At 38.0% G+C, this 26,506-nt stretch overlaps 1 protein-coding gene across 2 annotated transcripts in view; it reads left to right on the top strand.

The window, feature by feature from the left end:
• LOC124595379 (deubiquitinase DESI2) overlaps positions 1–20,433 on the top strand; it is a 124,605-nt gene extending 104,172 nt beyond the window's left edge. For both annotated transcript variants that reach the window (XM_047134097.1, XM_047134096.1), the window contains exons 4-6: positions 2,377–2,470; positions 11,877–12,018; positions 17,223–20,433. In XM_047134097.1, the coding sequence (XP_046990053.1) occupies positions 2,377–2,470; positions 11,877–12,018; positions 17,223–17,387 (401 nt within the window). In that variant the 3' untranslated portion in view covers positions 17,388–20,433. The remainder of the gene's footprint in view (positions 1–2,376; positions 2,471–11,876; positions 12,019–17,222) is intronic.
• The last annotated feature ends 6,073 nt before the right edge of the window (positions 20,434–26,506 follow it).

Genomic DNA, 26,506 nt, shown 5'->3' with positions numbered 1-26,506 from the left:
GTGAATGCTATTTTAAAGTCTGTTTCTTTCTTCGACCTTGAGCAGCAGAAAGTGACAGAGACTTGAACCCTGGTTGTTCACACTTCAGCTGCTAGTTGCTTACTGACTGTAGTACTCTTAGCACACTAACGTAGTACTCTCATGCCTGTTCCTTTGGTGCACTTAACACCTCCCAAACATCGGGAGCTTCCCTCCACCTTTCCTAATCATTTCAATTCTAACTTTCAATTCCCTATGCACAAATAAGTCAAATCACAATTCTTATGTTTAGTTTTTTAATTATAAAAGAAATATACTTGTTAATAACATTAAGTGAAAGGAATACATGCATTTGAGAACAAACACTAATAACAATAATAATAATAATTGCATCAGTGGTATAGTGTATTGGTGTTTCAATCTGACACTCGAAATAAGACTGAATACAGGGAAGATCATTAGCAGAATCTAGCAGTTAGTCACCCCAGAGAGGACCACTGTAAGGATGGTTAAAATGTTGATGGTATAATCGTTTTAGTGTTTTCTTGCAATTCAGCCCCATACTCAAAATTATTTTATTTAAAAAGAGATGCATTTTTTTATCTCTTGTGAAATGTATTCCATACATAGCCATCACTGTGGGAAGAACAGACCCTGTTCAGGGTTTGAGTTAGGAACAGAGCAGGGAAAAAAATTGGCTGTAGCCTTTATTATCAATCACAAAATTGAAAAGCAATATTAGATATTAAAGGAATCTCAGACAGAATATTAACACTTGTTGTTTACTCATTCCAGTGTATCCACCAATGTGCTTACATTTTTTAGGAGGCTTAAAGGTATCTACAAAGAGTTATTGAAATTGACAATGGCAGCAAATCCCTGCTACAAGGTGATAACAGAAGACTTCGGCATTACAGTAGGACAAAATGAAAGAGCACGTCATCAGTGGAAAAATTTGTTTGTGAGCATCAGAGGAAAGGCGGGGGAAATCATTAGTAAAATTTATTGAGAAAAGCTAAGTATTTGTCTTAATACGTTATTTCACAAGAAAGCAAGTGGGAAAGAGTCTAGGCAAATGGCAGTGAGAAAGTAATAGACTATTCTGAACCAAACAGCACTATTCAGAAATTTCTTCAAGAAAATGTGAGAAATATTTAAATTTGATTACACAAACAATTGTAACCAGTAACACTACTCAGAAAACATAGCAGGAATTTATCCTGACTATTTTACTCATCTTGATGGTGGACAACGTAGTAACTAACTACAAAAAGAAAATTCGTAGATCTTAAGGAACTTGCGAAACTGTTTACAGAAAGTCTGCAGCGGAAGTCAGTTCCCCAAAACGGGGGAATTCTGTAATTGTTCTTGTTCTCACTGATGGATCATACAGCATAAACAGTTAAACAACTGTCAGATATTTTTCCATACTGTAGAAAATATGCAGGAAAATTACCACCAACTTCCAAGAAAGTTTGCTTTTTATCCAGCAAACAAATTTGCAGGCTTCGTAACTGAATGTATCACGATGGATCATTTGCAGATCACAAACAAAATTATAAAATTGAGTAATGAATATGAATTACTAGCTTGGGTAATAGAGTTATAAAAACTTAAGTTTCACTTGCGTCTGAAATATAAAGTTTACGATCTGTGCGCTACCAGTTTTGACTGGCAGTGGTGGTAGGTGTAGCTTTAATGTGAAAACCATTAAAAAACTGAGGGCTTTAGAGTGAGCAATGAGAAGATGGATGCTGAGAACTTCCAGAACAGACTGGAAGGCATAATTATCACTATAATGTATGTAGGCAGAATCTTCATCTTGCCCTCTTAATGGTTGGAATACCACAGTCCTTTGTGGAATTCCAAAATTTATCCAGTTTATTTCTTTAATTGTAGCCATCTTTATTTCATGCTAATGGCCTCCCCGGCTTCACACTAATATCACTAAGTATATATTGCAGGATCACTTATCTGCCATATATAGGTAAACCTTGCTCATTAATCAGTCTTTTTGTTAGTAAAAACTGTTATCAGAATCCCAACAGTAGTTCCCGAGATTAGTCTTCATATACAGACAGAAAAACTCGTGGGAGACTTAAATTTATAATATGTATATATATGACATCAAAAGTTTCAAATCTTTTCTACAGGAAAGTAGATGCAAACTGACATTGAGTAAAGACACCTGTGTGGCAGAAAAGTCATATAATCCTTGCTTTCAATAAATTTTTGGATTGTCCATTTCTCTTTATCAAGGTTGCTAATATCCCTGATGTCTTTCTTGTTACATTTCTTTATTTTCTGCAGTGAAAGAACAAGATTGTTGTTATTTTATTTTGTTTGCTGGTTTTGTGTATTTCAGAAGAATTATTTTTGTTATTCATATTTCTTCAGAGTATGCATATGGAGGGCACCCATTTCCTATATCAGGAATATTTGATATCACTCCAAGGAATGCAGAAGAGCTTGGAGAGCAATTCCAGTTCAGGTAAGATACGGTCATAAATAGCATTCATTTCATTTGGTTGAACAGCCTGTATGTACAGGGGGAGTGGGAGGGGGGGGTCTCAGATGGGCGGGGTTTCCAAATTCTACATTCTTGCAAGTGAAGTAATACTTGAGTTGACTTGTATAAGAGCCAAGAAGTTTTCTGGTAACCACAGGTAAGCTTTCTGGTTGTGTAAATATACAGAATAGCTGTAGGAAAGGGTTTGATAAGCTGCACCTGTATCTGCACACATTAAAACTGATGATCTAGTTAGAAACACGTATGAATTATGTAAATTCTATACGCACTATGTGATCAAAAGTATGCAGACACCCCCAATAACATAAGTTTTTCATATTAGATGCACTGTGCTGCCACCTACTGCCAGGTACTCCAGTATCAGCGGCCTCTAGTCATTCGACACCGTGACAGAGCAGAATGGGGCGCTCTGTGGAACTCCCGGACTTTGAATGTGCGCAGGTGATTGGGTGTCGCTTGTGTCATACGTCTGTATGCAAGATTTCCACACTCCTAAACATCTCCAGGTCCATTGTTTCTGATGCGATAGTGAAGTGGAAAAGGGATGGGACAAGTACAGCACAAAAGCGTTCAGGCCGACCTCATCTGTGGACTGACAGAAACCACCGACGGTTGAAGGAGGTCGTAATGTGTAATAGGCAGACATCTATTCAGACTGTCACACAAGAATTCCAAGCTGCATCAGGATCCACTGCAAGTACTATGACAGTTCGGTGGGAATGAGAAAACTTGGATTTCATGGTCGAGCAGCTGCTCATAAGCCAAACATCACGCCGGTAAATGCCAAACAGTGCCTCGCTTGGTGTAAGGAGTGTAAACATTGGACAATTGAACAGTGGAAAAATGTTGTGTGGAGTGATAAATCATGATACATAATGTGGCGATCCAATGGCAGGGTGTGGGTATGGCGAATGCCTGGTGAGCGTCATCTGCCAGCACATGTAGTGCCAACAGTAAAATTTGGAGGCGTTGGTGTTATGGTGTGGTCATGTTTTTCATGGAGGGGGCTTGCACCCCTTGTTGTTTTGTATGGCACTATCACGGCACAGGCCTGCATTGACGTTTTAAGTACCTTATTGCTTTCCACTGTTGAAGAGCAATTTGGGGATGGCGACTGCATCTAAAACACCTTTGGGATGTTTGGGAATGCCAACTTCATGCCAAGCCTCACGTCCGTCATCAGTACCTCTCCTCAGTGCAGCACTCCATGAAGGATGGGCTGCCATTCCCCAAGAAATCTTCCAGCACCTTATTGAACATATGCCTATGAGAATGGAAGCTGTTATCAAGGCTAAGAGTGGGCCAACACCATATGGAATTCCAGCATTACCGATGGAGGGTGCGACTGACTTGTAAGTCCTTTTCAGCCAGGTGTCCAGATACTTTTGATCACATAGCACATAGCTTATGTTTGGTGTCATACAAATGTACAATTCCATTTTGAGGCAAAACTGTTTGAACAAACTTTTATTTTCCATGTTTTATCTGTTGCGCCATATGTATCTTTCAGTTGCACATACCAAATACTGTTTTTGTCATTTTAGACATCGAAGTCTTTACTCAAAGTATGTCTAGTTTTCTTGTATTGTATGTTGCACACAGTTCCATTCATTGAATACACTTGTTTAACAGTTCATGATCAGCGATTTAATTGCACAATCAAACTTATCCACTATTATGTCTCTTTTTTTCATTATAAATACGTGACAAAGCGTGTTATGTGGGTAATTTCGGTTCTACCATATACTACGACCCCTGCCATTTCATATTTCAACAGAGGCACCAGCATTAGTAGCACACCGTTGTAGATGGTCTGCAACATTCCTGATAGATGGCTGCAACGTATCATTCGATACATGCTTGTGCTCCTCCCTAGTCACAGCTTTGGAAGTATCCTTCATTATCCGTTAGGGTCAACCTTATGATAAACTGGAAAAATGGAAATGTCGTGTGGCTAGGGCCTCCCGTCGGGTAGACCGTTCGCCTGGTGCAGGTCTTTCGATTTGACGCCACTTCGGCGACCTGCGCGTCGATGGGGATGAAATGATGATGATTAGGACAACACAACACCCAGTCCCTGAGCGGAGAAAATCTCCGACCCAGCCGGGAATCGAACCCGGGCCCTTAGGATTGACAGTCTGTCACGCTGACAACTCAGCTACCGGGGCGGACATGATAAACTGGATTCTCTGTGTTGTCTCAGGAACTTCTGAGGACGTTTGCACAAATGCCACAGCAGCATTGGCTTCAGCTTATTCAGTGATAACTGTCTTTGTGGGCCCAACATCCTGTTCAATAACCGAACACACATGCAAGAAATTCTTGAGCAGTCTTTTTATTATTTTCACATCCATAGTCATGTGTCTCCTCTTTTCCCATCTCCACCATATCTGTACCACCGTAGGTGATTGCCATACTCACATTCTTGCTGCAATATGAGCACAGTCAGAAAATTTTGCCTATGCACCATCTTTACTTATTTTTGATTAGATCTGAAACAAACCACAGTTATGTAACAGTTAGGTAATGGTTATGTAATGGCGTAGAATAGTGCACAGCGGGATGTTAAAATCATTTCTGACAGCAGCAGTGAAGCAAAAATAGGGATATAATAGTGGATCAACCGCTTGCCCATTTGTGAGATCAGGATCCCAATTTCTCGTTACATTGCTTTCTGAGATTAAACAGTAAGCCCTGCAGCGCTGTGTCAAAGCAGCTGTCCTGGAAGCAAAATGGTTCATTTTAACAGATTTTGTAAACTGTTTAACAGTGGCCACAATATACATGCACAGTGAAAATGGGAAATGTGGGATGAAAGTGGGACTGCAATAAAAGAATTGGTGTGGATATTTGAAGGTAGCTCTCTCTCTCTCTCTCTCTCTCTCTCTCTCCCTCCCCCTCTCTCCCCCCCCCTCTCTCCCCCCCCCCCCCCTCTCTCCCCCCCCCCCCCCCTCTCTCTCTCTCTTTCTTTCTTTCTTTCTTTCTTTCTTTCTTTCTCATTCCTCACCCTCTCCCCTCGTTCCATCCTCCCTTTCCCCCTCCTCCTCTCTCTCCCTTTTTTATGCTTAAACTTTTGAAATGTCATATATATTATCGTATCTGGTAACAACAACTGAAAAAGAAAATTACTCACATGCAGCTGATTGATGGGTGACGCATACACACATAGTAGCATTGAAAATTACACCAGTTTTCACTCTTTTCTTACAGTCTGATTAAAACTGTTATTTTTGCCTGCTGCACTGGTGACAGTTAACCTTTTAAGTGGGCATGATGGATATATCCGTCCATGCTCTGCTATTGCATTGTGGGTTCGGTGGATATATCCGTCCACTGCGTTCTGTGGCTAGTAGCTATTGGAAATGACGAGTTATCGGCCTGCCGTTGACACTGTGGTATTAGTTGAACTTCATCCACTAGATGGCAGCTCTTGTCGCGCAACACAGCGTGTTCTAGGCTAGTTATAACATTGTCCACCCGAGTGCGCGTTGTGAAAATGCGTCTTGTGAAGCAGCCGCAAAAGCGCGCCTTTTTCGTCTGTGTTTACCGCAGCATTAGTGAGTGATCTTTTGCAATGGCGAAAAGAAGTCGTTTATCAGATTTGGAGACTGAGAAGCTGCTTTTAGAAAGTGATGATAAATTCAGTGACAGTTCTGAAAGTTTTCAAGATACAGATGTTGAGGCTAGTGAAAGTAACTTCGATTCAGAAACATCTGACAATGAGACACTACTGCAGCAGACGGTACCTAGTGAATTTGTGCATGCTAGTTCAGTTCGTATTCAATATTTGTTCAGTGGTAATAGTGGTACAGTTGTGTCTCTCAAACAAAACGATGTGATGAGTTGTTTTATGTGTTTTGTGGATGATGCTTTGTGCACAATGATAGCTGAACAGATGAACTTATATGCAGAACAGTTCATAGCTTCTCATCCCAATTTAGCAGCACGCTCCAGGGTTCACAGTTTGCAGAATACTACACGTGACGAGGTAAAAACACTTATTGGAATGCTTGTACTTCAAGGAATTCTTCACAAACCAGACCACAAAATGTACTTTTCAAAGAGGGAATCAGTTGACACGCCTTTCTTCAGGAAAGTGATGAGTGAAAAGCGGTTTCATCTTTTATTGAAATTCCTCCACTTTGCTGACAATACCTCATATGATCCACTAGGCACTATCAGCAGAAAACTATTCAAAATTCACCCCATTATGGAGCATCTGCGGCGTAAATTCAGATCAGTGAACATGCCAGAAAGGAACATTACCGTTGACGAATCGTCGTTGCTCTGGAAAGGACGGATTGGATGGAAGCAATATATTCCATCAAAGCGTACCAGATTTGGCATCAAATTGTATGAACTCTGTGAAAGCAGTTCCAGGTATGTATGGGACTTTATTGTTTACACTGGAAAGGACACTAATTATGGTAGCCACTATCCAGACGAAAACATAACCTCTCGAATTGTTTTGGAGCTTGCACACGATCTACTCGGGAAAGGCCACTGTATTTATATTGACAACTGATACACCAGTGCAGATTTGGTGGACAAACTAACCAGCAATAACGCTGATGTTGTCGGCACAATGTGGCGAGACAGGAAGGGGTTCCCTGACTTCGTAAAAAAGGAAAAACTGAAGAAGGGGAGTACATAACAGGGTACAAAGGCAAGCAGATGGTAATGAAATGGAAAGACAAAAGAGACGTTGTTATGGTCAGCACCTTCCATGACGATACATTTGTAAATGTAAACTCGAAGAAGGGAATCGTTCAAAAGCCTCAAGTTGTCGCTGACTACAACAAGAATATGGGAGGGGGTGGATAGGTGCGATTCTCAGTTACAAAGCTACCAGATGGCCAGAAGCAGGCTGAAAAAATACTATCAGAAGCTTCTCTGCCACTTGTTGGACATTGCATGCTACAATGCATACATTCTGTACAAGAAGCATGGTGGCGAACAAAGTAGAATGAGCTTCCTGATTAGTCTTGGTGAACAGTTGACCATATCTTCACCACATCAAGGGACATCAGTAGGATGCCCACCTCGAACACCAAAAGCAACACGCCTTACAACCAGGCGTTTTCCAGACCTTCTGCCGCCCACAACGAAGAAAAGACCAACAAGGAGGTGTGTGGTGTGTACGAGAAAAGGCCTTCGCAAAGAGACTTCTTACTGGTGCGCAGAATGCGAAGTTTCCTTGTGTGCAACACCTTGTTTTAAAATGTTTCACACTGAAAACGATATGTAATATTGTGAAAATACAGTTTTGTTAACTTATGCAATATATTTTATTCATTTCCACCCAATATCACTGCCAGCGCTTTCCTTCGGTAAGTCACATCATCTTTGTTTTTAGATATACAATATCAATTTAAATTCAACAATGAAAACGCGAAGGAAAACGTGAGAACAGTGCGCAGCACCACCTCGAACAGGCGCACTGGCATATATTACCCACTGTGGAAGACGTGCGCGCGCGCAAACTACCCACTTAACAGGTTAAATGGCTTCTGAGCAGCATATACACAATGCTATTGAAACACTACAAGTGAACTGGCACTTCATTGCGGTGCATAGGCAATGACAGGGTGGTTCATGGATGACACTTAATATCTCTGATTGGTAGAACTAAGCTCCAAAGTATGAAGTGCTAACTAACAAATAATTTAATTAGATTGTAGGAACCTCCATCCCTTCTCCCATAAACACAAATTCGTTGAGTGGCTGTCTGGATTGGTGTGGAGGAACAGGAAAGAATTGAAGCACCTGTAAGGGTAAACACATGTGGTAGACAACTGGCTTCCATTGGGAATTGTGGGGGTTAAGCAGGATATTACATGTCTCCTGGTCCTGCAGAACATTTCTCCATTTTATTCTTTAAAATGCAGACATTCTTGTGTTACTCAAGCATACTTCAATGAATAGCCAAGGACATGAATATAGCAAACAAATTTATTGCCTCATTTAAATACAAAGACATCCTCAACTTCAGGGATCTCAGACGACTGACTTTCACTCTTATCCATTTGACATTCCTTCTTTATATAACATCCTTAACACTTTTCCAAGGAAGGCCTTTGCCTGAAGTGTTCTGCGGAACAACATACAGTGTTGGGATCTCTCCACTACACCTTTGCTGGCTTCAGAGCATCTGTCACTGTGTTCACACCACTGCACAAAGCCCATCGGACAGATGTTATGAAAGACAAGCATATACTTAATCTAATACATGTTACGTAATAAATCATTAACAAAATCTAAAACTTATTAGATGGTAGATCATATTATTTAAAAGTTTCGATATAGAATGTTCAGTCATTCATATTTAATGCTGATAGTACAGAAATTCCAAATCAGAGAAGATATTCATGGGAATCTTCCCAACCAAAATTCCAAAATTTCTGTACCCTCACATAAAAGCAACACGAGGTTCAATCATGAGAACCCTCATCTTACTGAGGGAGTGGAGAATGCAAGAGAGAATGAGTGGAAGAAATAAAGTGGAAACTTAATTTACAGAAGAGAAAAAGATCAACAACCAGGACAATGTTGTGACAAGGGAGCAGCTGAGGGTGGGCATCAACAGAGGTAGAAGCCAAACGGTTTGCAAGAATGGTGGATGCACTGGAGGCCTAGATGCAATGGAAACACAGTTCACATGTGCATCCATGTGTGTTTGTGTGAGGGGGGGGGGGGGGGGGGGATCATTTTATTGTATGGCCAAATCCAGTGCTATTTTTCACCACATTCGGTGTTATTTTTTGCCGGATTCATTGTTATTTCTAACAAATTGGTTGTTATTTTTTTTTACTAAAATTTGGCATGTTTATTTGCCAAGTTGGGTGTCTTTTACCACATTTTCTGCAAAAAGTCAGTGTTGTTTTTGCCAGGTACACTGTAATTTGTTTGCCAAATTCGATGACCCCTTTTTTTTTGCCAAATGTTTTGTAATTCTTTTACCAAATTTTGTAGTACTCATTCACCAAAATCACTATTTTCTTTGCGTTTTCTCCTTTTCCTTTTCTTCTCTCTCTCTCTCTCTCTCTTTCTTTCTCTTTTCCCTCCTTAATTCATCATTATATTTTCACCCTATTCAGTATTTTTTGCTATTTCAGTGTTTCTGTTGTGCGATATTCTATGTTAATTTTGTACGTAAATTGGCTCTTTTCCTGCCTCCAGAGTTCGCTCTTATTTTTCTTGACAAAGTTGCCATTACTTTTTCCTCAAATTTACTGGTATTTTTTGCCAAACCTGGTGTTTTTGGCCAAATTCTGTGTTATTTTCATAGTCATATCAAAGTTCATTACATGGGAAATGAACTGCAAGTTTAAGATTATATGGGAAACTTAGACTTGAGAAGATTAGAAGACAAATTGCAGTTTCAGCATTGAGTAATTATCAGTTATAAATATTGGTATTAGTATACTTCTGTCATTTTCATGAATTTTTCCTGTCCCTGCATACATATTAAATCTAATGTTGAAGTCAGAATTGTGGCTGTGATCATGCTGCACACCAAGTGGTAAAGTTTGTAGTTAGTGACAGTGTATGTGATGTCATTGCACTCAGATGCTGTCTTACCTTTGGTCAGTTTCAAAAAGCCAGTGACTGGACTCTACTAACAGGTGATGAGTGGTTGCATGGGAAATATCTTGCACCTGTTTCATCCACATGGGTAAAATTCATGGAACAAAAGTGGGGACAGAAGCAGCATGGGGGTGGACTAGGATATAACACAAGTTGGGTGAGCAGTAGACCACTGCTTTCACTTTGAGGAGATTGGAGGCTGAGACCTTGGGTATGAAATCCCTCACATCTGAGCACAATGAGAGGCAGTTAAAGAATTGATGGAAGAAGTGGTTAAATTCTTCAAGGCTTGGTCATTAGGGTAACAGTTAATGGCTGGTTGGCTGGTTTACCATGGCAGTGAGTGGCTTGGTTGTCTCCTTGTTACCACTACTTTGGGGGGGGGGGGGGGGGGGGGAGACTGGGGGTGAGTGAGAGAGAGCTTACATGAAAACTAGCACAATTTTTTTAGGTGCTTTGCATGTGTTTTTCACCATGTATAAGTCGATTGCAGATGAGTAGTTCCCTTTGCATGTGTTCTTTTACAACCCTTCCTCCGAAAACATGTATGTTCCATTACTCTGTTACTAAATTGGTAGCATTTATTTATGGTACTGTTATTCTAATTTTTAAGTTTACATTTGTTCTGTTTCATGGTGTACGAGAGTGTGCTGAAAAGTAATGCCTCCAAATTTTTCATGTGAAAATTTGGAAAGCTTTCTAAATAAAACAAATGTTAACTTTCTACATCTTTGTTCTTCATATCTACATACTTATTTCCCAACATAGTGATCCTGGTGACAAACAAATTTCTCCCAACAAGAGATCATCACTGTAGAATATTTGACTTCGTTGACTGAGCTACAACCTACCTCTGCTTGCTCCACTTAATCACTATCAAAGTGAAGTCCTCAAATGTGCTCTGTAAGTTCTGGAAACAGATGAAAATTAGATAGGGCCAAGTCGGGACTTCATGGAGGATGATTGATGACAGTGAACTCAAGGTGTCGGATTGTTGTAGACGTTGCAGTGCCTGTGTGTCATCTGGATTAGATCAGATTAGATACTTTCATTCCAATTGATCCATAGTGAGGAGGTCCTCCAGGATGTGGAACATGTCAGAAAAACAACAATACATGGCAAATAATTACAACTGAAACAAATGAGTTAATGTACCTTCCACAGGTCCCAAGTGGAATGATCGTCATTTTTTTAATGAACACTATATGAAAGAATAATTTTGCACTGAACTACTACAACACTTATTTACAATGAACACATTACTGCACTGAAATGGTGCAGAAGTTATATCACACACACACACACACACACACACACACCAATTGGTCCTACTGAGAAATTCATCAATGGAGTAGAAGGAGTTGGCCCGCCAATAAATCCTTTAGGCTTCTCTTAAACTGAATTCCATTGGAGTTGTCATGCTGAAGGAGAAGGGCTCCATGTGTGGATGGACTCTTCAAATTCAAAACTCGGTTACAGCATGCTGTTTTTCGCACACCAGCATAATTACGGTACACTCTGCCGTGTCAATCGGAGCCCTCTAGTGGCTGACGGCTGCAAATATGTATATAATGAATAATAAATATGTAGAATGTTAACAGTGTTTGAATTATTCAAAAATCTGTATAAGTTTTCACAAAAAAAATTGAAGGCATTACTTTTTAGCACACCATTGTGAATGAAAATTTTGGTTGTATAGGTGAATTACCATTTGTAATAAACATTGTTTGGTTATAGGTTTTTGCTATAAAATATTTATTGTAATATATTTGTTTTCTAGACAATCTGTTCATATAGGTAACACAGATTTCACAGATGATGAAGTTAAGAGAATAATAGTAGAACTTGGGAAAGATTTTCGTGGAGATCGTTACCATTTAATGAACAAGAACTGCAATCACTTCTCCGGCTCCTTCACTCAGGTGAGCATAATATGTGTGTTGACTTAGAAAAAGTATCAATGCATTCTGTCCATTATAATTATGGCAGTAACAGTGATATACTGTAGTCCGTCATACTGTCATTCATTAATATGATAATAAGTTTACTTTTTCAGAGTTGTGTAGTCGTAGATATGCTTTACACTGTCTGTCCAAAAAGTTCAGAGCACTGTAATTATGGTGGTGGCTTGGATTAACAACTGTAAACAACAGATGTATATTCAACCAGTTTGACCTGAGCAGGCAGTGTTAAGCAGAGGACATGCAACTGCATCATAAATCGCAATGGAGCAACATCTCTAAATCATGTGTTCAAGAGTCTCCAGAATGTTTTGAAGAAAAGAAAAGAAAAGAAAAGTGTACGCAAAGTTTGTCCTACATTCCTTGATCCCTGAAAAAAACCATGGGGTGTGGGCACTGGCTGTGACTTGGTTGAAATGCAAAATATTGACTATTCTTTTCTGGAAAAAATCATCGTGGGTGATGAGCCTTTGTGTCATCAGCATGAATCTACCACAAAACTACAAAATACAGAATAACATGAAGGGTCAATGTTTTGATGACATAACTGACATTCAAGTCATTGTGACATGCAAGTTGAATAACATCCCGAAGGACTTCACTGACAGTTTTACATGGCATATGAATTCTGTGTATTGTATTCAAGACAGTGTAGAACACTTAAAGCATTAAAACCATTATCTTAATGTTTCTCTGTTTTTTTTAATTCAGTCTTTAAACTTCTTGGACTGACAGGATACATGAATAAAGTTCCATTCTCTGGAACTGAACTTACCATTGGTGTTAGAAAAATAGGGCATATGTGTCTGTTAAATCAGTTGTTGGAAGAATCGGTGAATTGTTGTTGTTGTTGTGGTCTTCAGTCCTGAGACTGGTTTGATGCAGCTCTCCATGCTACCCTATCCTTTGCAAGCTTCTTCATCTCCCAGTACCTACTGCAACCTGCATCTTTCTGAATCTGCTTAGTGTATTGATCTCTTGGTCTCCCTCTACGATTCTTACCCTCCATGCTGCCCTCCAATGCTAAATTTGTGATCCCTTGATGCCTCAAAGCATGTTCTACCAACCGATCCCTTCTTCTAGTCAAGTTGTGCCACAAACTTCTCTTCTCCCCAATCCTATTCAATACCTCCTCATTAGTTACGTGATCTACCCACCTTATCTTCAGCATTCTTCTGTAGCACCACATTTCGAAAGCTTCTATTCTCTTCTTGTCCAAACTGGTTATCGTCCATGTTTCACTTCCATACATGGCTACACTCCATACAAATACTTTCAGAAACGACTTCCTGACACTTAAATCTATACTCGATGTTAACAAATTTCTCTTCTTCAAAAACGATTTCCTTGCCATTGCCAGTCTACATTTTATATCCTCTCTACTTCGACCATCATCAGTTATTTTACTCCCTAAATAGCAAAACTCCTTTACTACTTTGAGTGTCTCATTTCCTAATCTAATCCCCTCAGCATCACCCGATTTAATTTGACTACATTCCATTATCCTCGTTTTGCTTTTGTTGATGTTCATCTTATATCCTCCTTTCAAGACACTGTCCATTCCGTTGAGAATTACAATGTCATCGGCGAATCTCAAAGTTTTTACTTCTTCTCCATGAATTTTAATACCTACTCTGAATTTTTCTTTTGTTTCCTTTACTGCTTGCTCAATATACAGATTGAATAACATCGGGGAGAGGCTACAACCCTGTCTCACTCCTTTCCCAACCACTGCTTCCCTTTCATGCCCCTCGACTCTTATAACTGCCATCTGGTTTCTGTACAAATTGTAAATAGCCTTTCGCTCCCTGTATTTTACCCCTGCCACCTTCAGAATTTGAAAGAGAGTATTCCAGTTAACGTTGTCAAAAGCTTTCTCTAAGTCTACAAATGCTAGAAACGTAGGTTTGCCTTTTCTTAATCTTTCTTCTAAGATAAGTCGTAAGGTTAGTATTGCCTCACGTGTTCCAACATTTCTACAGAATCCAAACTGATTTTCCCCGAGGTCCACTTCAACTAGTTTTTCCATTCGTTTGTAAAGAATTCGCGTTAGTATTTTGCAGCTGTGACTTATTAAACTGATAGTTCGGTAATTTTCACATCTGTCAACACCTGCTTTCTTTGGGATTGGAATTATTATATTCTTCTTGAAGTCTGTGGGTATTTCGCTTGTCTCATACATCTTGCTCACCAGATGGTAGAGTTTTGTCATGACTGGCTCTCCCAAGGCCATCAGTAGTTGTAATGGAATGTTGTCTACTCCCGGGGCCTTGTTTCAACTCAGGTCTTTCAGTGCTCTGTCAGACTCTTCACGCAGTATCGTATCTCCCATTTCATCTTCATCTACATCCTCTTCCATTTCCATAATATTGTCCTCAAGTACATCGCCCTTGTATAAACCCTCTATATACTCCTTCCACCTTTCTGCCTTCCCTTCTTTGCTTAGAACTGGGTTGCCATCTGAGCTCTTGATATTCATACAAGTGGTTCTCTTATCTCCAAAGGTCTCTTTAATTTTCCTGTAGGCAGAATCTATCTTACCCCTAGTGAGATAACTTCTACATTCTTACATTTATCCTCTAGCCATCCCTGCTTAGCCATTTTGCACTTCCTGTCGATCTCATTTTTGAGACGTTTGTATTCCTTTTTGCCTGCTTCATTTACTGCATTTTTATATTTTCTCCTTTCATCAATTAAATTCAATATTTCTTCTGTTACCCAAGGATTTCTATCGGTGAATTATACATGTAATATTGTGTAGTTGCTTCTTTGATATGTTTTCTGCATGAATATCCTTATCATTTGAAATTAACCAATTAGCTGTTCATTCTCACAAATAAAATACATGTATCACTTGAGTTTTTGACTTTTACTGCATCGTGTGCCATTGTGTAATGTAAGAGAGCTGTAGAAAAACTATAACAGTCACCATTCACCAAAATAATTGTACACAATCACTTACAAATTTCTATGAGTGAGTTTTGTGACTAAGTCCAATTACTTCCACAATTTCTTTTGAATCCAGTCTTGACACTTTTTGGACTTGTCACCAAGAACGTTTTAATTATGTTTGTTGAGGATGCCTAAGATCCACAAACGTGCCACATCATCATTATGACACAGATGAAAGCAGCATGCATTGGTGTGTGTGTTTAATAAGTGCCAAGATATGAAATAAGGTGAATATAATGAAAGGGCTATCGACATAATCAAGTAATTCATATCAGTCCATGACAGCAATTAATATTCCATATTTCAGACTAAATCAGGAATAAAAGGCCATTGACACAACATAAATACTTTGTGTGTCACCAATAACAAAGTTCCATACTTTATACAAACTAATTTGTATGTCCATTGTCACAACAACTGTTCTCCGATTTATACGAGTCCATTAACAGCTACATAAAGCTGAAACCTCAATGTGTGGCTACAGCAGATTGTGAATGAAAGACTATTCACATATTGTGAGCAGTTCATACTTTCCAGCTAACAGTTGATCATTGGCAACTACATATTATGCTCCCATTGTCTGCCTCCAATTTGCCAAGGACATATATTGGGAACATCTCTGCTACATCGCAAAAAGAAGCAGCATGTTGATGCCCCTGTGTAAAACTTGACCAGATGCTGGCTGAAAACTACTGTATTTTATGTATTGCTTTCCAGAAAGGGGTAATCTGTGCAAGTTAAATACGAAATTTTTGCATTAAAATATAATTTTTTAGCACTATCACTTTACAATATGCCAACATTGTCTTGAAAATAAGAGTGATAAGAGGACTGTCATACAGTATCAACATCTCACTGGGTACAAGCTGCAGATTTGCTCTCGCGTACTTATCGCCTACCATGGTAGCACGGGCAGAACCCTGCCTCTTGTCAATGTAATAAAACACAGAGTACTCGAACAATTATATGAGTAATTTCACTCAAGTCAGTTTAAATTGTAGATAACATTGCAAAAACAACTTGTTCAGCCTTACAAAAGTCTCAACTTTTTTTTCCATAGCTTTTCCAGGGACTAGGTAGGATTCAGTGCAGTAATTTGAATGGCAACACCTCACCTACCTCCTTCTTTCCAATGGATCACGATCCTATAAATTAATGTCAAATAATGATGCCACTTTGAAGTCACACAATTCAAGAATTAGTGACATTTGGTGCTGGATAGATTATGACTCTTAATCGAAAGGTCAGGGGTATGGCACTCTACCCGCTACATACACCTAAGGACAAAAACTTCATTACCTGTACTGTATTATTATTTAAACATGTCCTCATGGTTCACTTAACATTTTACCAAAATTGGGACAGAGCTACACACATTTCAAATGGCACTAAAGCAGACGAGTTGTAATCAAAAAATACCCATTCTCCTCCAACTCTTCACTCTCAAGTCATTTAATGTACCCATCAGAAAAGTAAGTCAGATCATACTGGACTTTCTTCTTCACCACCAAAAGCAGAGGAGAGGTACATGTAGTATTCTGCTCAGCTCCATCTCATTATATCAGTGTTTTTGTGTGAGGACTGTGGTCTCATTTGATTTTTTTGCACATGAAAATATATTTTTCATACAAGGTTGAGCCCATTTTGTCCTTAACCCACCAATAAATGGAAAAAGATCTTGATCTACAGTAAATTTAATGTAAAGATCTTTTAATTTTAAAAGAAGTAGGCAGATTGTGTACTTGAGAGATACAGATTGTAGAGAGTGAGAGTGTTATCAATTCAGGATGCAGATGCTTTAATTATTGTATCTTCATATAATTTCTCAAAAATATTATTAATCAGTAAGATATATTGCAGCTAATGTTCAGCGCATTACCCGTGCTTGCTTGATTAGTGCTGTATTTAGAAAATCTGACTGACTGAGAGCTTTGGTCATATCACAATGCTGTCGTTTGAGTTTAGTCATACCATAAGAATATGTTTTCTAATTCGTGTTTCAGTCTGTCACATGATTCTTATCTCTCTCTCTCTCTCTCTCTCTCTCTCTCTCTCTCTCTCTCTCTCTCTCTCTCTCTCTCCCCCCCCCCCCCCCCCCCCCTCACAGTATGTGGTGCTCTAGTTTTTACCAAAGCAAGTTTTGTATGGAAATTATTTGCAAGCTGAGATCCATGTTCTGAGTGAGCTTGAGATTCAACTTTTTTTGGTTACAGATTCTCTGTGGTCAAGAGATACCATCTTGGGTGAACCGACTGGCGTACTTCAGCTCGTGTGTTCCTTTTCTCCAGCGCTGCTTGCCTCGTGAATGGTTAACACCCATGGCATTGCAGCATTCTATAAGTTCACATCAGGAAAATTCATCAGATACTTCATTGTAACATTGGTGATAAATAAGTTTCAGATGGGAACTTGTTGTGGAAAGAAAAAAAGTAGGCCTAAAGAGAATGGAATGATTATAAATACCGGTATTACAATTAAGTGTTCAAAGTACAATACTGAGCTCATTATTCTGTCCAATACATAACAAAATACAAAATATTATTAACAGTCAGGTAGAGATGAAACCTTAGCATTTTTAGAGTTGGCAGGAAATGTTCTGATGATACTGTATGAGGTAAATTTTATTGTACATGGAAAACTATGCAAGTTAATGAGTAAGGTGCCCTGAAAAACTAGTATATAAGTTTGCAATGACACATCTTTATTCATAAATTTCAAATCTTTTATGCAAGTTCTTCAACTATTTTATTTGCACAAATTTAGTTTTTTTATATTTGTAAGGTAAGAATTGGAACTATTATGACTGAAAAATGTTCTACACAGTGCTGAAGTAGGAGTAATTTAAGGAACTATTTATTTTTTTAAGATGAGTAAAATTGCAGACATTGTACTCATCATTTCTCGGAGGTTTAGAAGAACTATTGTTTACCAAAATGTTGGACAACTACATACTGAGTAAGTGATACGTAGCATTTCAGTTACATGAGTAAATGGAATAATAGATCAAGGTAAGAAAATGAAGACCTAAGTGTTGAAATGTCATACGAGTGAGAGTTGAGGACTAAAAAAAAAAATTTTTCAGGGGAAAATTTTACTGAAATGTATGGCACCTGTAAATGATGTATGATAATTTACATACAACCCAGAGTGGACAATTTTCACAACACTTATCTGTGTTCAGGGAAGTAGTAATGATGAAAGTGACAAATAAGTAAAACATAAGACATACCTGTCCCTTTCATAATTTCTTAAAGCAGTTTGAATGGTGTTGTATAGGACAACAGTATGTACGTTGCAAATATGCCTTTGTTGTGATATAACATACAGGTGTATGTATATGGTCTCCCAGTATGTGGTTGGCTTTTAGTTGCAACATTATTTTGCGTTTGGTTTTATCAAAAGCCTTAAGCAGCATTTAGTTATTACTACCACAGTGCATGCAAGACGCCTGTCTTTGATATTCCATATTCTGCTGCTGCTGCCGCCCAGTTTGATTGAGGCTGCCAGATGAAACAGTGTGTTCCCTCTTGGTCTCACGCTGTACTCAGCATATATTTTGATGTCCCCATTTCAATATTGATCATAATTTGCCTTCTATTTTTGTTGTTCTTCATTTGTATGCTGTGCTCCAGCCTTTAGTTTTAGTATTGTATCTTGACCACTTGGTACAATTTTAGTGACTTTGGTTTCAACATTGCATGCGCACACTCGCATGCATGCGCACACATATACACACTTTCACTATACCACTCTAGTATATTCTTTCATACTTCTCATTTACGCACCGTATGTTTCAGTCTCAAGTAGTTGGAACACTATAGATTTTTAATTGTCAGCGATCACTGTGCTTAAAGGCTCCCAGGAATGAGAGGGTCACAATATACTGTGAATGCAATGATTTGTGAATAAGACCACTTCTAATTTGTTTCCACCAATATCTCTTCAGTCCAACCTTCAGGTAACTGATAGTTCATTTAGTGGCTACAATTGTTATTTTTCTTACTGCTACTAGTAATATTAGTATTTATTGCAGTTGCTATTACAGCTTATTTAAGCAGTTGTATATGCATCCTGACATGATATGTAGGTAGTATTGACAGTAAGGAGAATAGAATTTTTTTGTAGAACTATACGTATCTGATGCATGCATTTCTCTTAATTCACAAAGACTTTAGAAGTACTTTGACAGTAGCTTGATTTTTATGTATTCGGTACTTGTTCCAGTCGGTTAGTGAGGGTGCTAGGTGTAATATTTTGTGTGTGTGTGTGTGTGTGTGTGTGTGTGTGTGTGTGTGTGTGTGTAGAGAGAGAGAGAGAGATGGTCGTGTAAGATGGTGCTTTTAATTGATAGTTGGATATGTTAAACATTACAAAAATTGTGAAAAATCTTCCGTGTGTGACAGAGATGAGATACGTTTCTGTTATTGTTTCAATTTATCTTGCCAAATATATAAATTTAGATGATGGTGATCATCATGATCATAATTGATTTACTGAGAAATTTCTCTTCCTCTCATGTGTTGTGGTGGCATTGAGAACAATATTAATATTTTGTGATTGTTTTTTCTACAAATCTGGAAAGTGCGGAGAGTTGTGTGTAAGTCATATAAACAAACACATTATAATGGATTGATTACACTAAATTTCCAATAAAAATATATTTTTCTTCAGATAATGGAGTGTTTCATATTTATGCATTAGTATGAATGTGTTCATTTTCATTTAGTATTATTTAAAGATGTATAACGTACCTGTGTAAGGAGAAAGGTAAAAACTGTAGATGAGTATATTTGTTAATCTTTCCACTGAACTTTGACATTTGTTTCTGTAAAATTATTTACTTTTAGGAAATCATGTTTTTAATAAAATACCTGCAATGATCTGATACTTGTTTAACATTATTTCGTTCCTTTTCTAAGGTATTGTACAAGCATACTCTCAGCTTAAACATTGAGAGGATTTTCTGAAGCAATCCTGTTACCTCATATAAGTTTTCTAATCTCTTAAAATCTGTTTTTCTTTTTTTATAAAAGTTAATCTTTATAATTTGATTGTATAGGTAATTTATTCATTTGAGTAGAGAACACTTGACATAGAAGAGTTGTCAATTATGATATAATTGTAAAGCATCTTTCTTTTAATGAAGAGTTGAAGGCTGGAGTATGTGTTTCGTGGTACCAAGTGCCATTATTTCTTCCACAAGATATTGGAATTGGACTGCAAAATGATTATTGTCATTTCATAAGATGATGCCTGTGATTCATTGTTAATGGAATTGTTGGAGTATTAGTGGAATTTTAAATGTATTATTAAGTTACAGATGACTTTTGATACATCTGTTAGCGTGTGTCATTACAAAAAGAAAAATCTGTTTCTTGTATGTGAATTCATCTGTTGTTGTTGAAATAAATTGTTTACAATGTATCCACGTTGTGGTCTCTCTCTCCCCCTCTCCCTCTCCTATACCCACAAGAAGCCAATGTCTTACTCTCATGAAAATTGTTAAAAGAAAATATTTTATTACCAAACTTGTCATTTGAAATAATACTCTACAGCATTGCCATATGTACATTAATATTTGTCATAGGATTTAAACTTTAGTAAGAAATAAGTCTTATTTTAACATTCCATAACAATGTCCAATACACAATATTCACTCATTGTTTGAAAAGTCTTGTCAATCCCATTGTTCCATTTACCCATCAAAGTGCCTTCCACTGATTGGATTCAGTCTTCATCAAACAAATTATCATTCTTTGTCAAGTTCTGCATTTGTGGAACAAAACCAACAAATTGATCAGTGCATTGGCTGTAATGTTCAAACCTGCCACAGATAGTCAATACAAATTTTGACAAATCTCCTGTAGGATTTATGTTAAAAAATTTGTTGCTTTATCATCATGGACAAGTAGTTGTAAAACTTGTACATGGCTTGAAGCTAACCTTGTCCCATGTACTACTTAAGAGCATCCACCTTCATTCACTGAAAATGTAGCTATGTAAATTATTATTATTATTACTGACTGTGATCTTTGTATCTGCACTTTCTTCATTCTTTTATTAAAACCTGTCTCGTGGAGAAATCTCTCAATCACTTAACATTCATGTCATGCACCAATACCATTCTTGTGAAAATAAAATTCTTTTTTCAATATATTTCAGCAGCAGATCTAAAATGGAGATTAGTTGTTATAATTTGACTTATTCATTCAGTACAAAGTCTACGGGACAGATAATGTAAAGACAATCTAGGCCAGAATTATCACTATGATAACATTAACATGTATTAAGTTTGTATTTTCTGTGGTGGGCACTACAGTTTTATTTTGTGCCCTTGTGTGCCAGCCTTTTTCAGAGGTAATTTGGGACACACACACTCTGCAAAATTTAGGCATGTGTGCATTCTGTCTCTTCACATTGTCCTCAGCTGTTTTGATTCTAGACCCTCATATTTCAATATCCTTCCTAAGTGAAGTTAATAGTCACAATTCTTTTCTTCATATGCCTGGTATTTTCAAATTGGCTGGTGCAGCATCATCAAACACCCACCTCTCTATTTTGTGACTGTTAAAAAACTGGGTTTACAGAGTTATGTTCATTGCTGTTGTTAACAGTGTTTTGATAACACACTGGCCTACTTTTACCTGTTTCTTAACTTCAAGAATTTAATCTTGTGAAGATCACAGAGTTTGATGTCAGTGGAGATGAAAGGGATAACTTAATGAATAAGGGAAATCAAAGGAGTATAGCAAGCGGTATGAATAGACATTTCTTCAGTGCTCTGATTGTTTAAGGAAAACTGTACTGTAAAACTTCTCTAATTAAACAAGAACTATAGTGAACAGGAGTTCAAACTTAAGAGTATAGTGCTCATACGGACATATCTCAGTATGCACCTCAGTGGGTTGTGCCATTTTCTTTTGGCTCATCTAGTGGTATGTTACAGTAATGAGGTACTAGGCCTGTGGACAAATGACTGCAAATGTAATTTTTTTTAAGATTATGGTAATGCCAGCAAACATATAAAAGCCGACGAGAGAATTTGTATGTAGGTCACTCAGACTGAGAATGACTCACACACCATCTTCACTTCGAAGGCTGATTTGCTGCAGCTTTCCACTCTAGTCTATCCTGTGGAAGTTTCTTTATCTCTGTGTAACTACAGCAAATTACATTCATTTGAAAATGCTTACTGTAGTCAAGCCACTGCCGATTTTACCCCTGTGCCCCTCCCCCCCTTTCCCTCTATTATCAGTTTAATAGTTCCTTGAAGATGCCACAAGATGTGTCCTGTCAACAAATTTTTTCTTGTCCAGTTATGCCACAAATTTCCTTTCTCCCCAGTTTTATTCAGTATGTTTTCATTTGGTAACTTACCTACACATTATAACAAGCCCACAGGTGTGTGTCTGGAATATTGTACGTGGCGATACAGCTGTTACTAATTGTGTGACATGGTGCACCTTTTGATATTATATGTTTCATAACATTGGTAATGAGTATTATGTCAATGTGAGTTTATTTTAATGTTTGGGGATCCATATTTACTTTGTCATATTTCTTTATCCTCGTTTAATCCAAAGACGTAAGTCTGTATTTTTGAGTTTCTTCTGAGAACATTGATTATTATATGTGGCTAATTGCATTTCCATTTATCACTCACCAGCAGAGAATTTTGATCTTTATGACATATAAAACTGTCAAGAGACCCATTATAACTTATTGTTTCTACACTAAAACTTCACAAAAAGTATTTACTATTTGATGTGAACTATTCACATCATCTGTGAACAAATATCCGCATGAATCATATTCTGTCAGTGTGTATACGATCCGGGAAAAACCCTGGAATTTTTTAATCCGGGAGAAAACGGAAAAACCCGGGATATTTTTAGAATTCCCTGGAATTTTTCATTGTTTGAGTTTTCAGTTAAATTTTTGTAATTTTGACTGGTAAGAACCGATACTCTAACAAAGGATATTACTGTATCCCGCTACTACAGAATAATACTTCAACAATAAAACATAAACGAGAGAAAAAACGAAAATAAATTGTAAAGGAAATGCGCCATATACAACAACGACACACAGTGATCATGCAAGCGTCTGCCAATTGAAAATATGTCAAAGGCTTTAGGAAGACTATGCAATGCTTCATAACAAGAAACTGCCTCCAATGAGCGTGAAGCCACAACTGTGTACATTAGATTCGTTATAGCAGTTACGAGCGGGCTCATGCGCATGCGCAGTTGAGTCGCGTTTGAGCAGTAGATTCTCCCGCTTCTGGCTACAAGAATGTGGCTGTTGACTGTGCAAGCAGTCGCAGCAAGCGGCCAGATGCTACCGGGAAAAGGGGGCGCCAAATTCATATTCTCGAGGGGAAAAAAAACTTGTTTCACAAAGCGCCTAGCATCCAGCGCACTTTTGTCTATCGATTATTCATTCCCTGTTGGTTTCTGAACATTTTTGAACACATTTTAAGTTGATTTCTGAATGAATCATAAGTTGATTTTTGGAAGCGTGCATAGTGTACGTGAAGTCTCTGTCAGGAGAATCCTCGTCACATCCAGAAATAAACTTTCCGCAGACGAAAGGGGAGGGGCTATACGAGCTGAGCTGAATAAAGCCGAACGGATGAATGCCAATCGCTGTCTGATTATGTGGTTGATTGGGTTTGCGAATGATCAGCGTTGTCATAACTACTAGCGAAATCCATAGATTCAGATTACCAGAATGGAAATAAACTACTGACAGGAATAAGCCGGCCGGAGTGGCCGTGCGGTTCTGGGCGCTACAGTCTGGAGCCGAGCGACCGCTACGGTCGCAGGTTCGAATCCTGCCTCGGGTATGGATGTGTGTGATGTCTTTAGGTTATTTAGGTTTAATTAGTTCTAAGTTATAGGCGACTGATGACCTCAGAAGTTAAGTCGCATAGTGCTCCTTAGAGCCATTTTTTTGACAGGAATAATAGGTGAGAAAGATTACGTACTATTTTCTCGGTGTACCCAAGAAAATGAAATTTTTACAGAAAATTTTTGGCCAAATCGCTTCACTGGTAAGGACCAGTTGTACAGTCCCGGCTAGCAGCCGCAAGTTCTATTTTGGAAAACGTGTTGTACGAACACGTACTAACGCCTAACCGGAAAACAATCGCGGAATAATTAAACCTGTGATTCTGGCAAGGTTAGTGAAATTAATCGGCGAACAAATTTTGACAATGGCAGGAATAGCCGCAGAATTGATGATGACAAGATTGTTTGTCAGAACAAGGAAGGAGAAGAAACGGGGACATCACACAAATTATGGAAGAATAAGACGATTCCAAACGTATATAAAAATTTCTTAATACTACTTTTCGATCTCATGATTGAGAAGCTGGTGCGTATGAATGAAATGTGAAACTATTTCCTAACATAAAGCTTTTTGCTTGTAGTAGGCCTAATAGGCATTTGATATTGGCACTTCGTGAATTATATTCTGTCGTGTTATAAAAATGGCCATTTGTGCCAAAACGGTCTCGTTTATTTGGTATGTCTTACAAAATTGCTCCAATATTAGAAAGGCCTCTTTTGTTTTATCTAGCAAGCAGTGACAAAATAGACGTAATCTGATCGAGAAACCACACCAGTCTTGGGTATTATTTGTGTTCATTGCTTTCTCAGGATTAGATAACGACATTTCGTTTTTCCATGTAGTGAATCGTTTGACGCGCTTTGATGTAATAGATTCTTCCACAGAAAGGAAAGCTTGCCATGTAAAGCTGTAGCAAGATTAGAGAGAAAAAAATGCTAGGAGCTAAGGATTGAAGAAATGTGTACTTTCTTGATTGTCTCTTTTTCTTTATTGGTTTTATGTATCCTATATTTAATTTTATGTCACACAAAACAGCAAGTTATTTGCTAATAGGCAATGAAGAGTGCGAATTTTCTGACGAGTTCTTGTTCTCCCGATTACAAATAATCCCATCCGCTATTAATTGCGAGGATTTATTTTAATTTTTTTTTCTTTTTTTTAAAAAAAAATGAGCGGCATGCTGTCAAACCGGCGACTGGGAGCAGGAGAGGCACCACAGGACATTTCAATTTGCGCTGTCCTGAATATAGTTTGATGGCATCCATTGCAAAATATACACGTTTCATTTCCACAGAGCGAAATACAGTGACGTGCGATAGAAGAATGCTTTATGAAGAGGCGTGGCACTGCACTTTGGCACTCTTACGAACATGTCTTACATTTCCTCGAACACATACGTTTTATGTTTCAGACTTTTCAGAAAGATATGCGCTACAAGATGAACATATTTTTGAAAATTCGATTTTATTTTTATTATTATTTCTTTTTTTTTTAAGTATTGACCCGGTTCGCAAATATCGTAGATCCGAGGCTGATGCGCAGAGCAGTCTGGTGAGTTACAGTGAATAGTCTCCACGTGACACATGTTTACATTCAGCGATTTTGCTGTTTCCCCTTCGTTTACTCTCACGTCAAATGGAAACAAAACAGATATCCGTGGCCGGGAGCTATCAAGTGAATTAAAATACATTCACATAATTACGGAAGGCTAAAATATGTCATTAGTTTCAGATTTTATTTTATCATCACCTTTCTGAATGTCAAGCATTAATCGTCTTGCAGAACAATGAAGTTATTTTTGTCGGTTTGTTAAAGAAATTTGACTTTTATTAACTTTTTCCGCAGAGGCAGTCAATGCATTTGAAACGAAATGTTTAACTCCACAGTTCTGGCTAGTTTCAACTGCTCGCTGCATTTCAAAGTGCACGTTTTCATCTTCTAGCACATATAGCATTAGGCAATAATAAAGAACCAAACATGATATAATACAGTACTGGTGCTCCAAGAAAATTTACATCCCGAAAACCACACTGAAAAGCTTAATATCAGGTCGAGGTCTACGTGATTAGGAATCTGGACATATGAATGTGCACTTTAAGTAGGCACTTTAAATGTGCACATTTTAATATGGTTCACGAAATTCCGATGCTCTTCGAGTATCCTCTGATGTCTTGCTTCTTTTATGACATAACGTATGATCTTTTAATGTTTTACACGTACTTACATACGGGATTCCTACGTCATGGTAGCTGCGCAAGCGCGGTGACATGTGTTATCTGCGCTCTCTGGCAACTGCTGAAATGAACCTATTTCTTACAGGTCGGGGGAAAATATTGCGAATGGTGGTTTGAAAAACGTTACTTTCAAAGCAAATATCCTGTCACATAAGTTGAACTATGTGCGAGAATGTACGCTGAAACGAACCTATTTCTTACAGGTCGCGGGAAAATATTGCGAAAGGTGGTTTGAAAAACATTACTTTCAAAGTAAATATCCTTTCACGTAAGTTGAACTATGTGCGAGAATGTACCATGAATTTGTTAAATCACAGAGCGTTTGACTCACATTTAATAATCAGATCTTTAATGACAAGCCATTTAGAAGAATTTCGAACCCTAAAGATCGGACATTTGTCATTATTAAA

The sequence above is a fragment of the Schistocerca americana genome, chromosome 2 (assembly GCF_021461395.2).
Source record: "Schistocerca americana isolate TAMUIC-IGC-003095 chromosome 2, iqSchAmer2.1, whole genome shotgun sequence".
NCBI classification, from domain to species: Eukaryota; Metazoa; Arthropoda; class Insecta; order Orthoptera; family Acrididae; genus Schistocerca; species Schistocerca americana.
The sequence above is the reverse complement of the archived record's forward strand: the minus strand, read 5'-3'. Positions and strand labels throughout refer to the sequence as shown.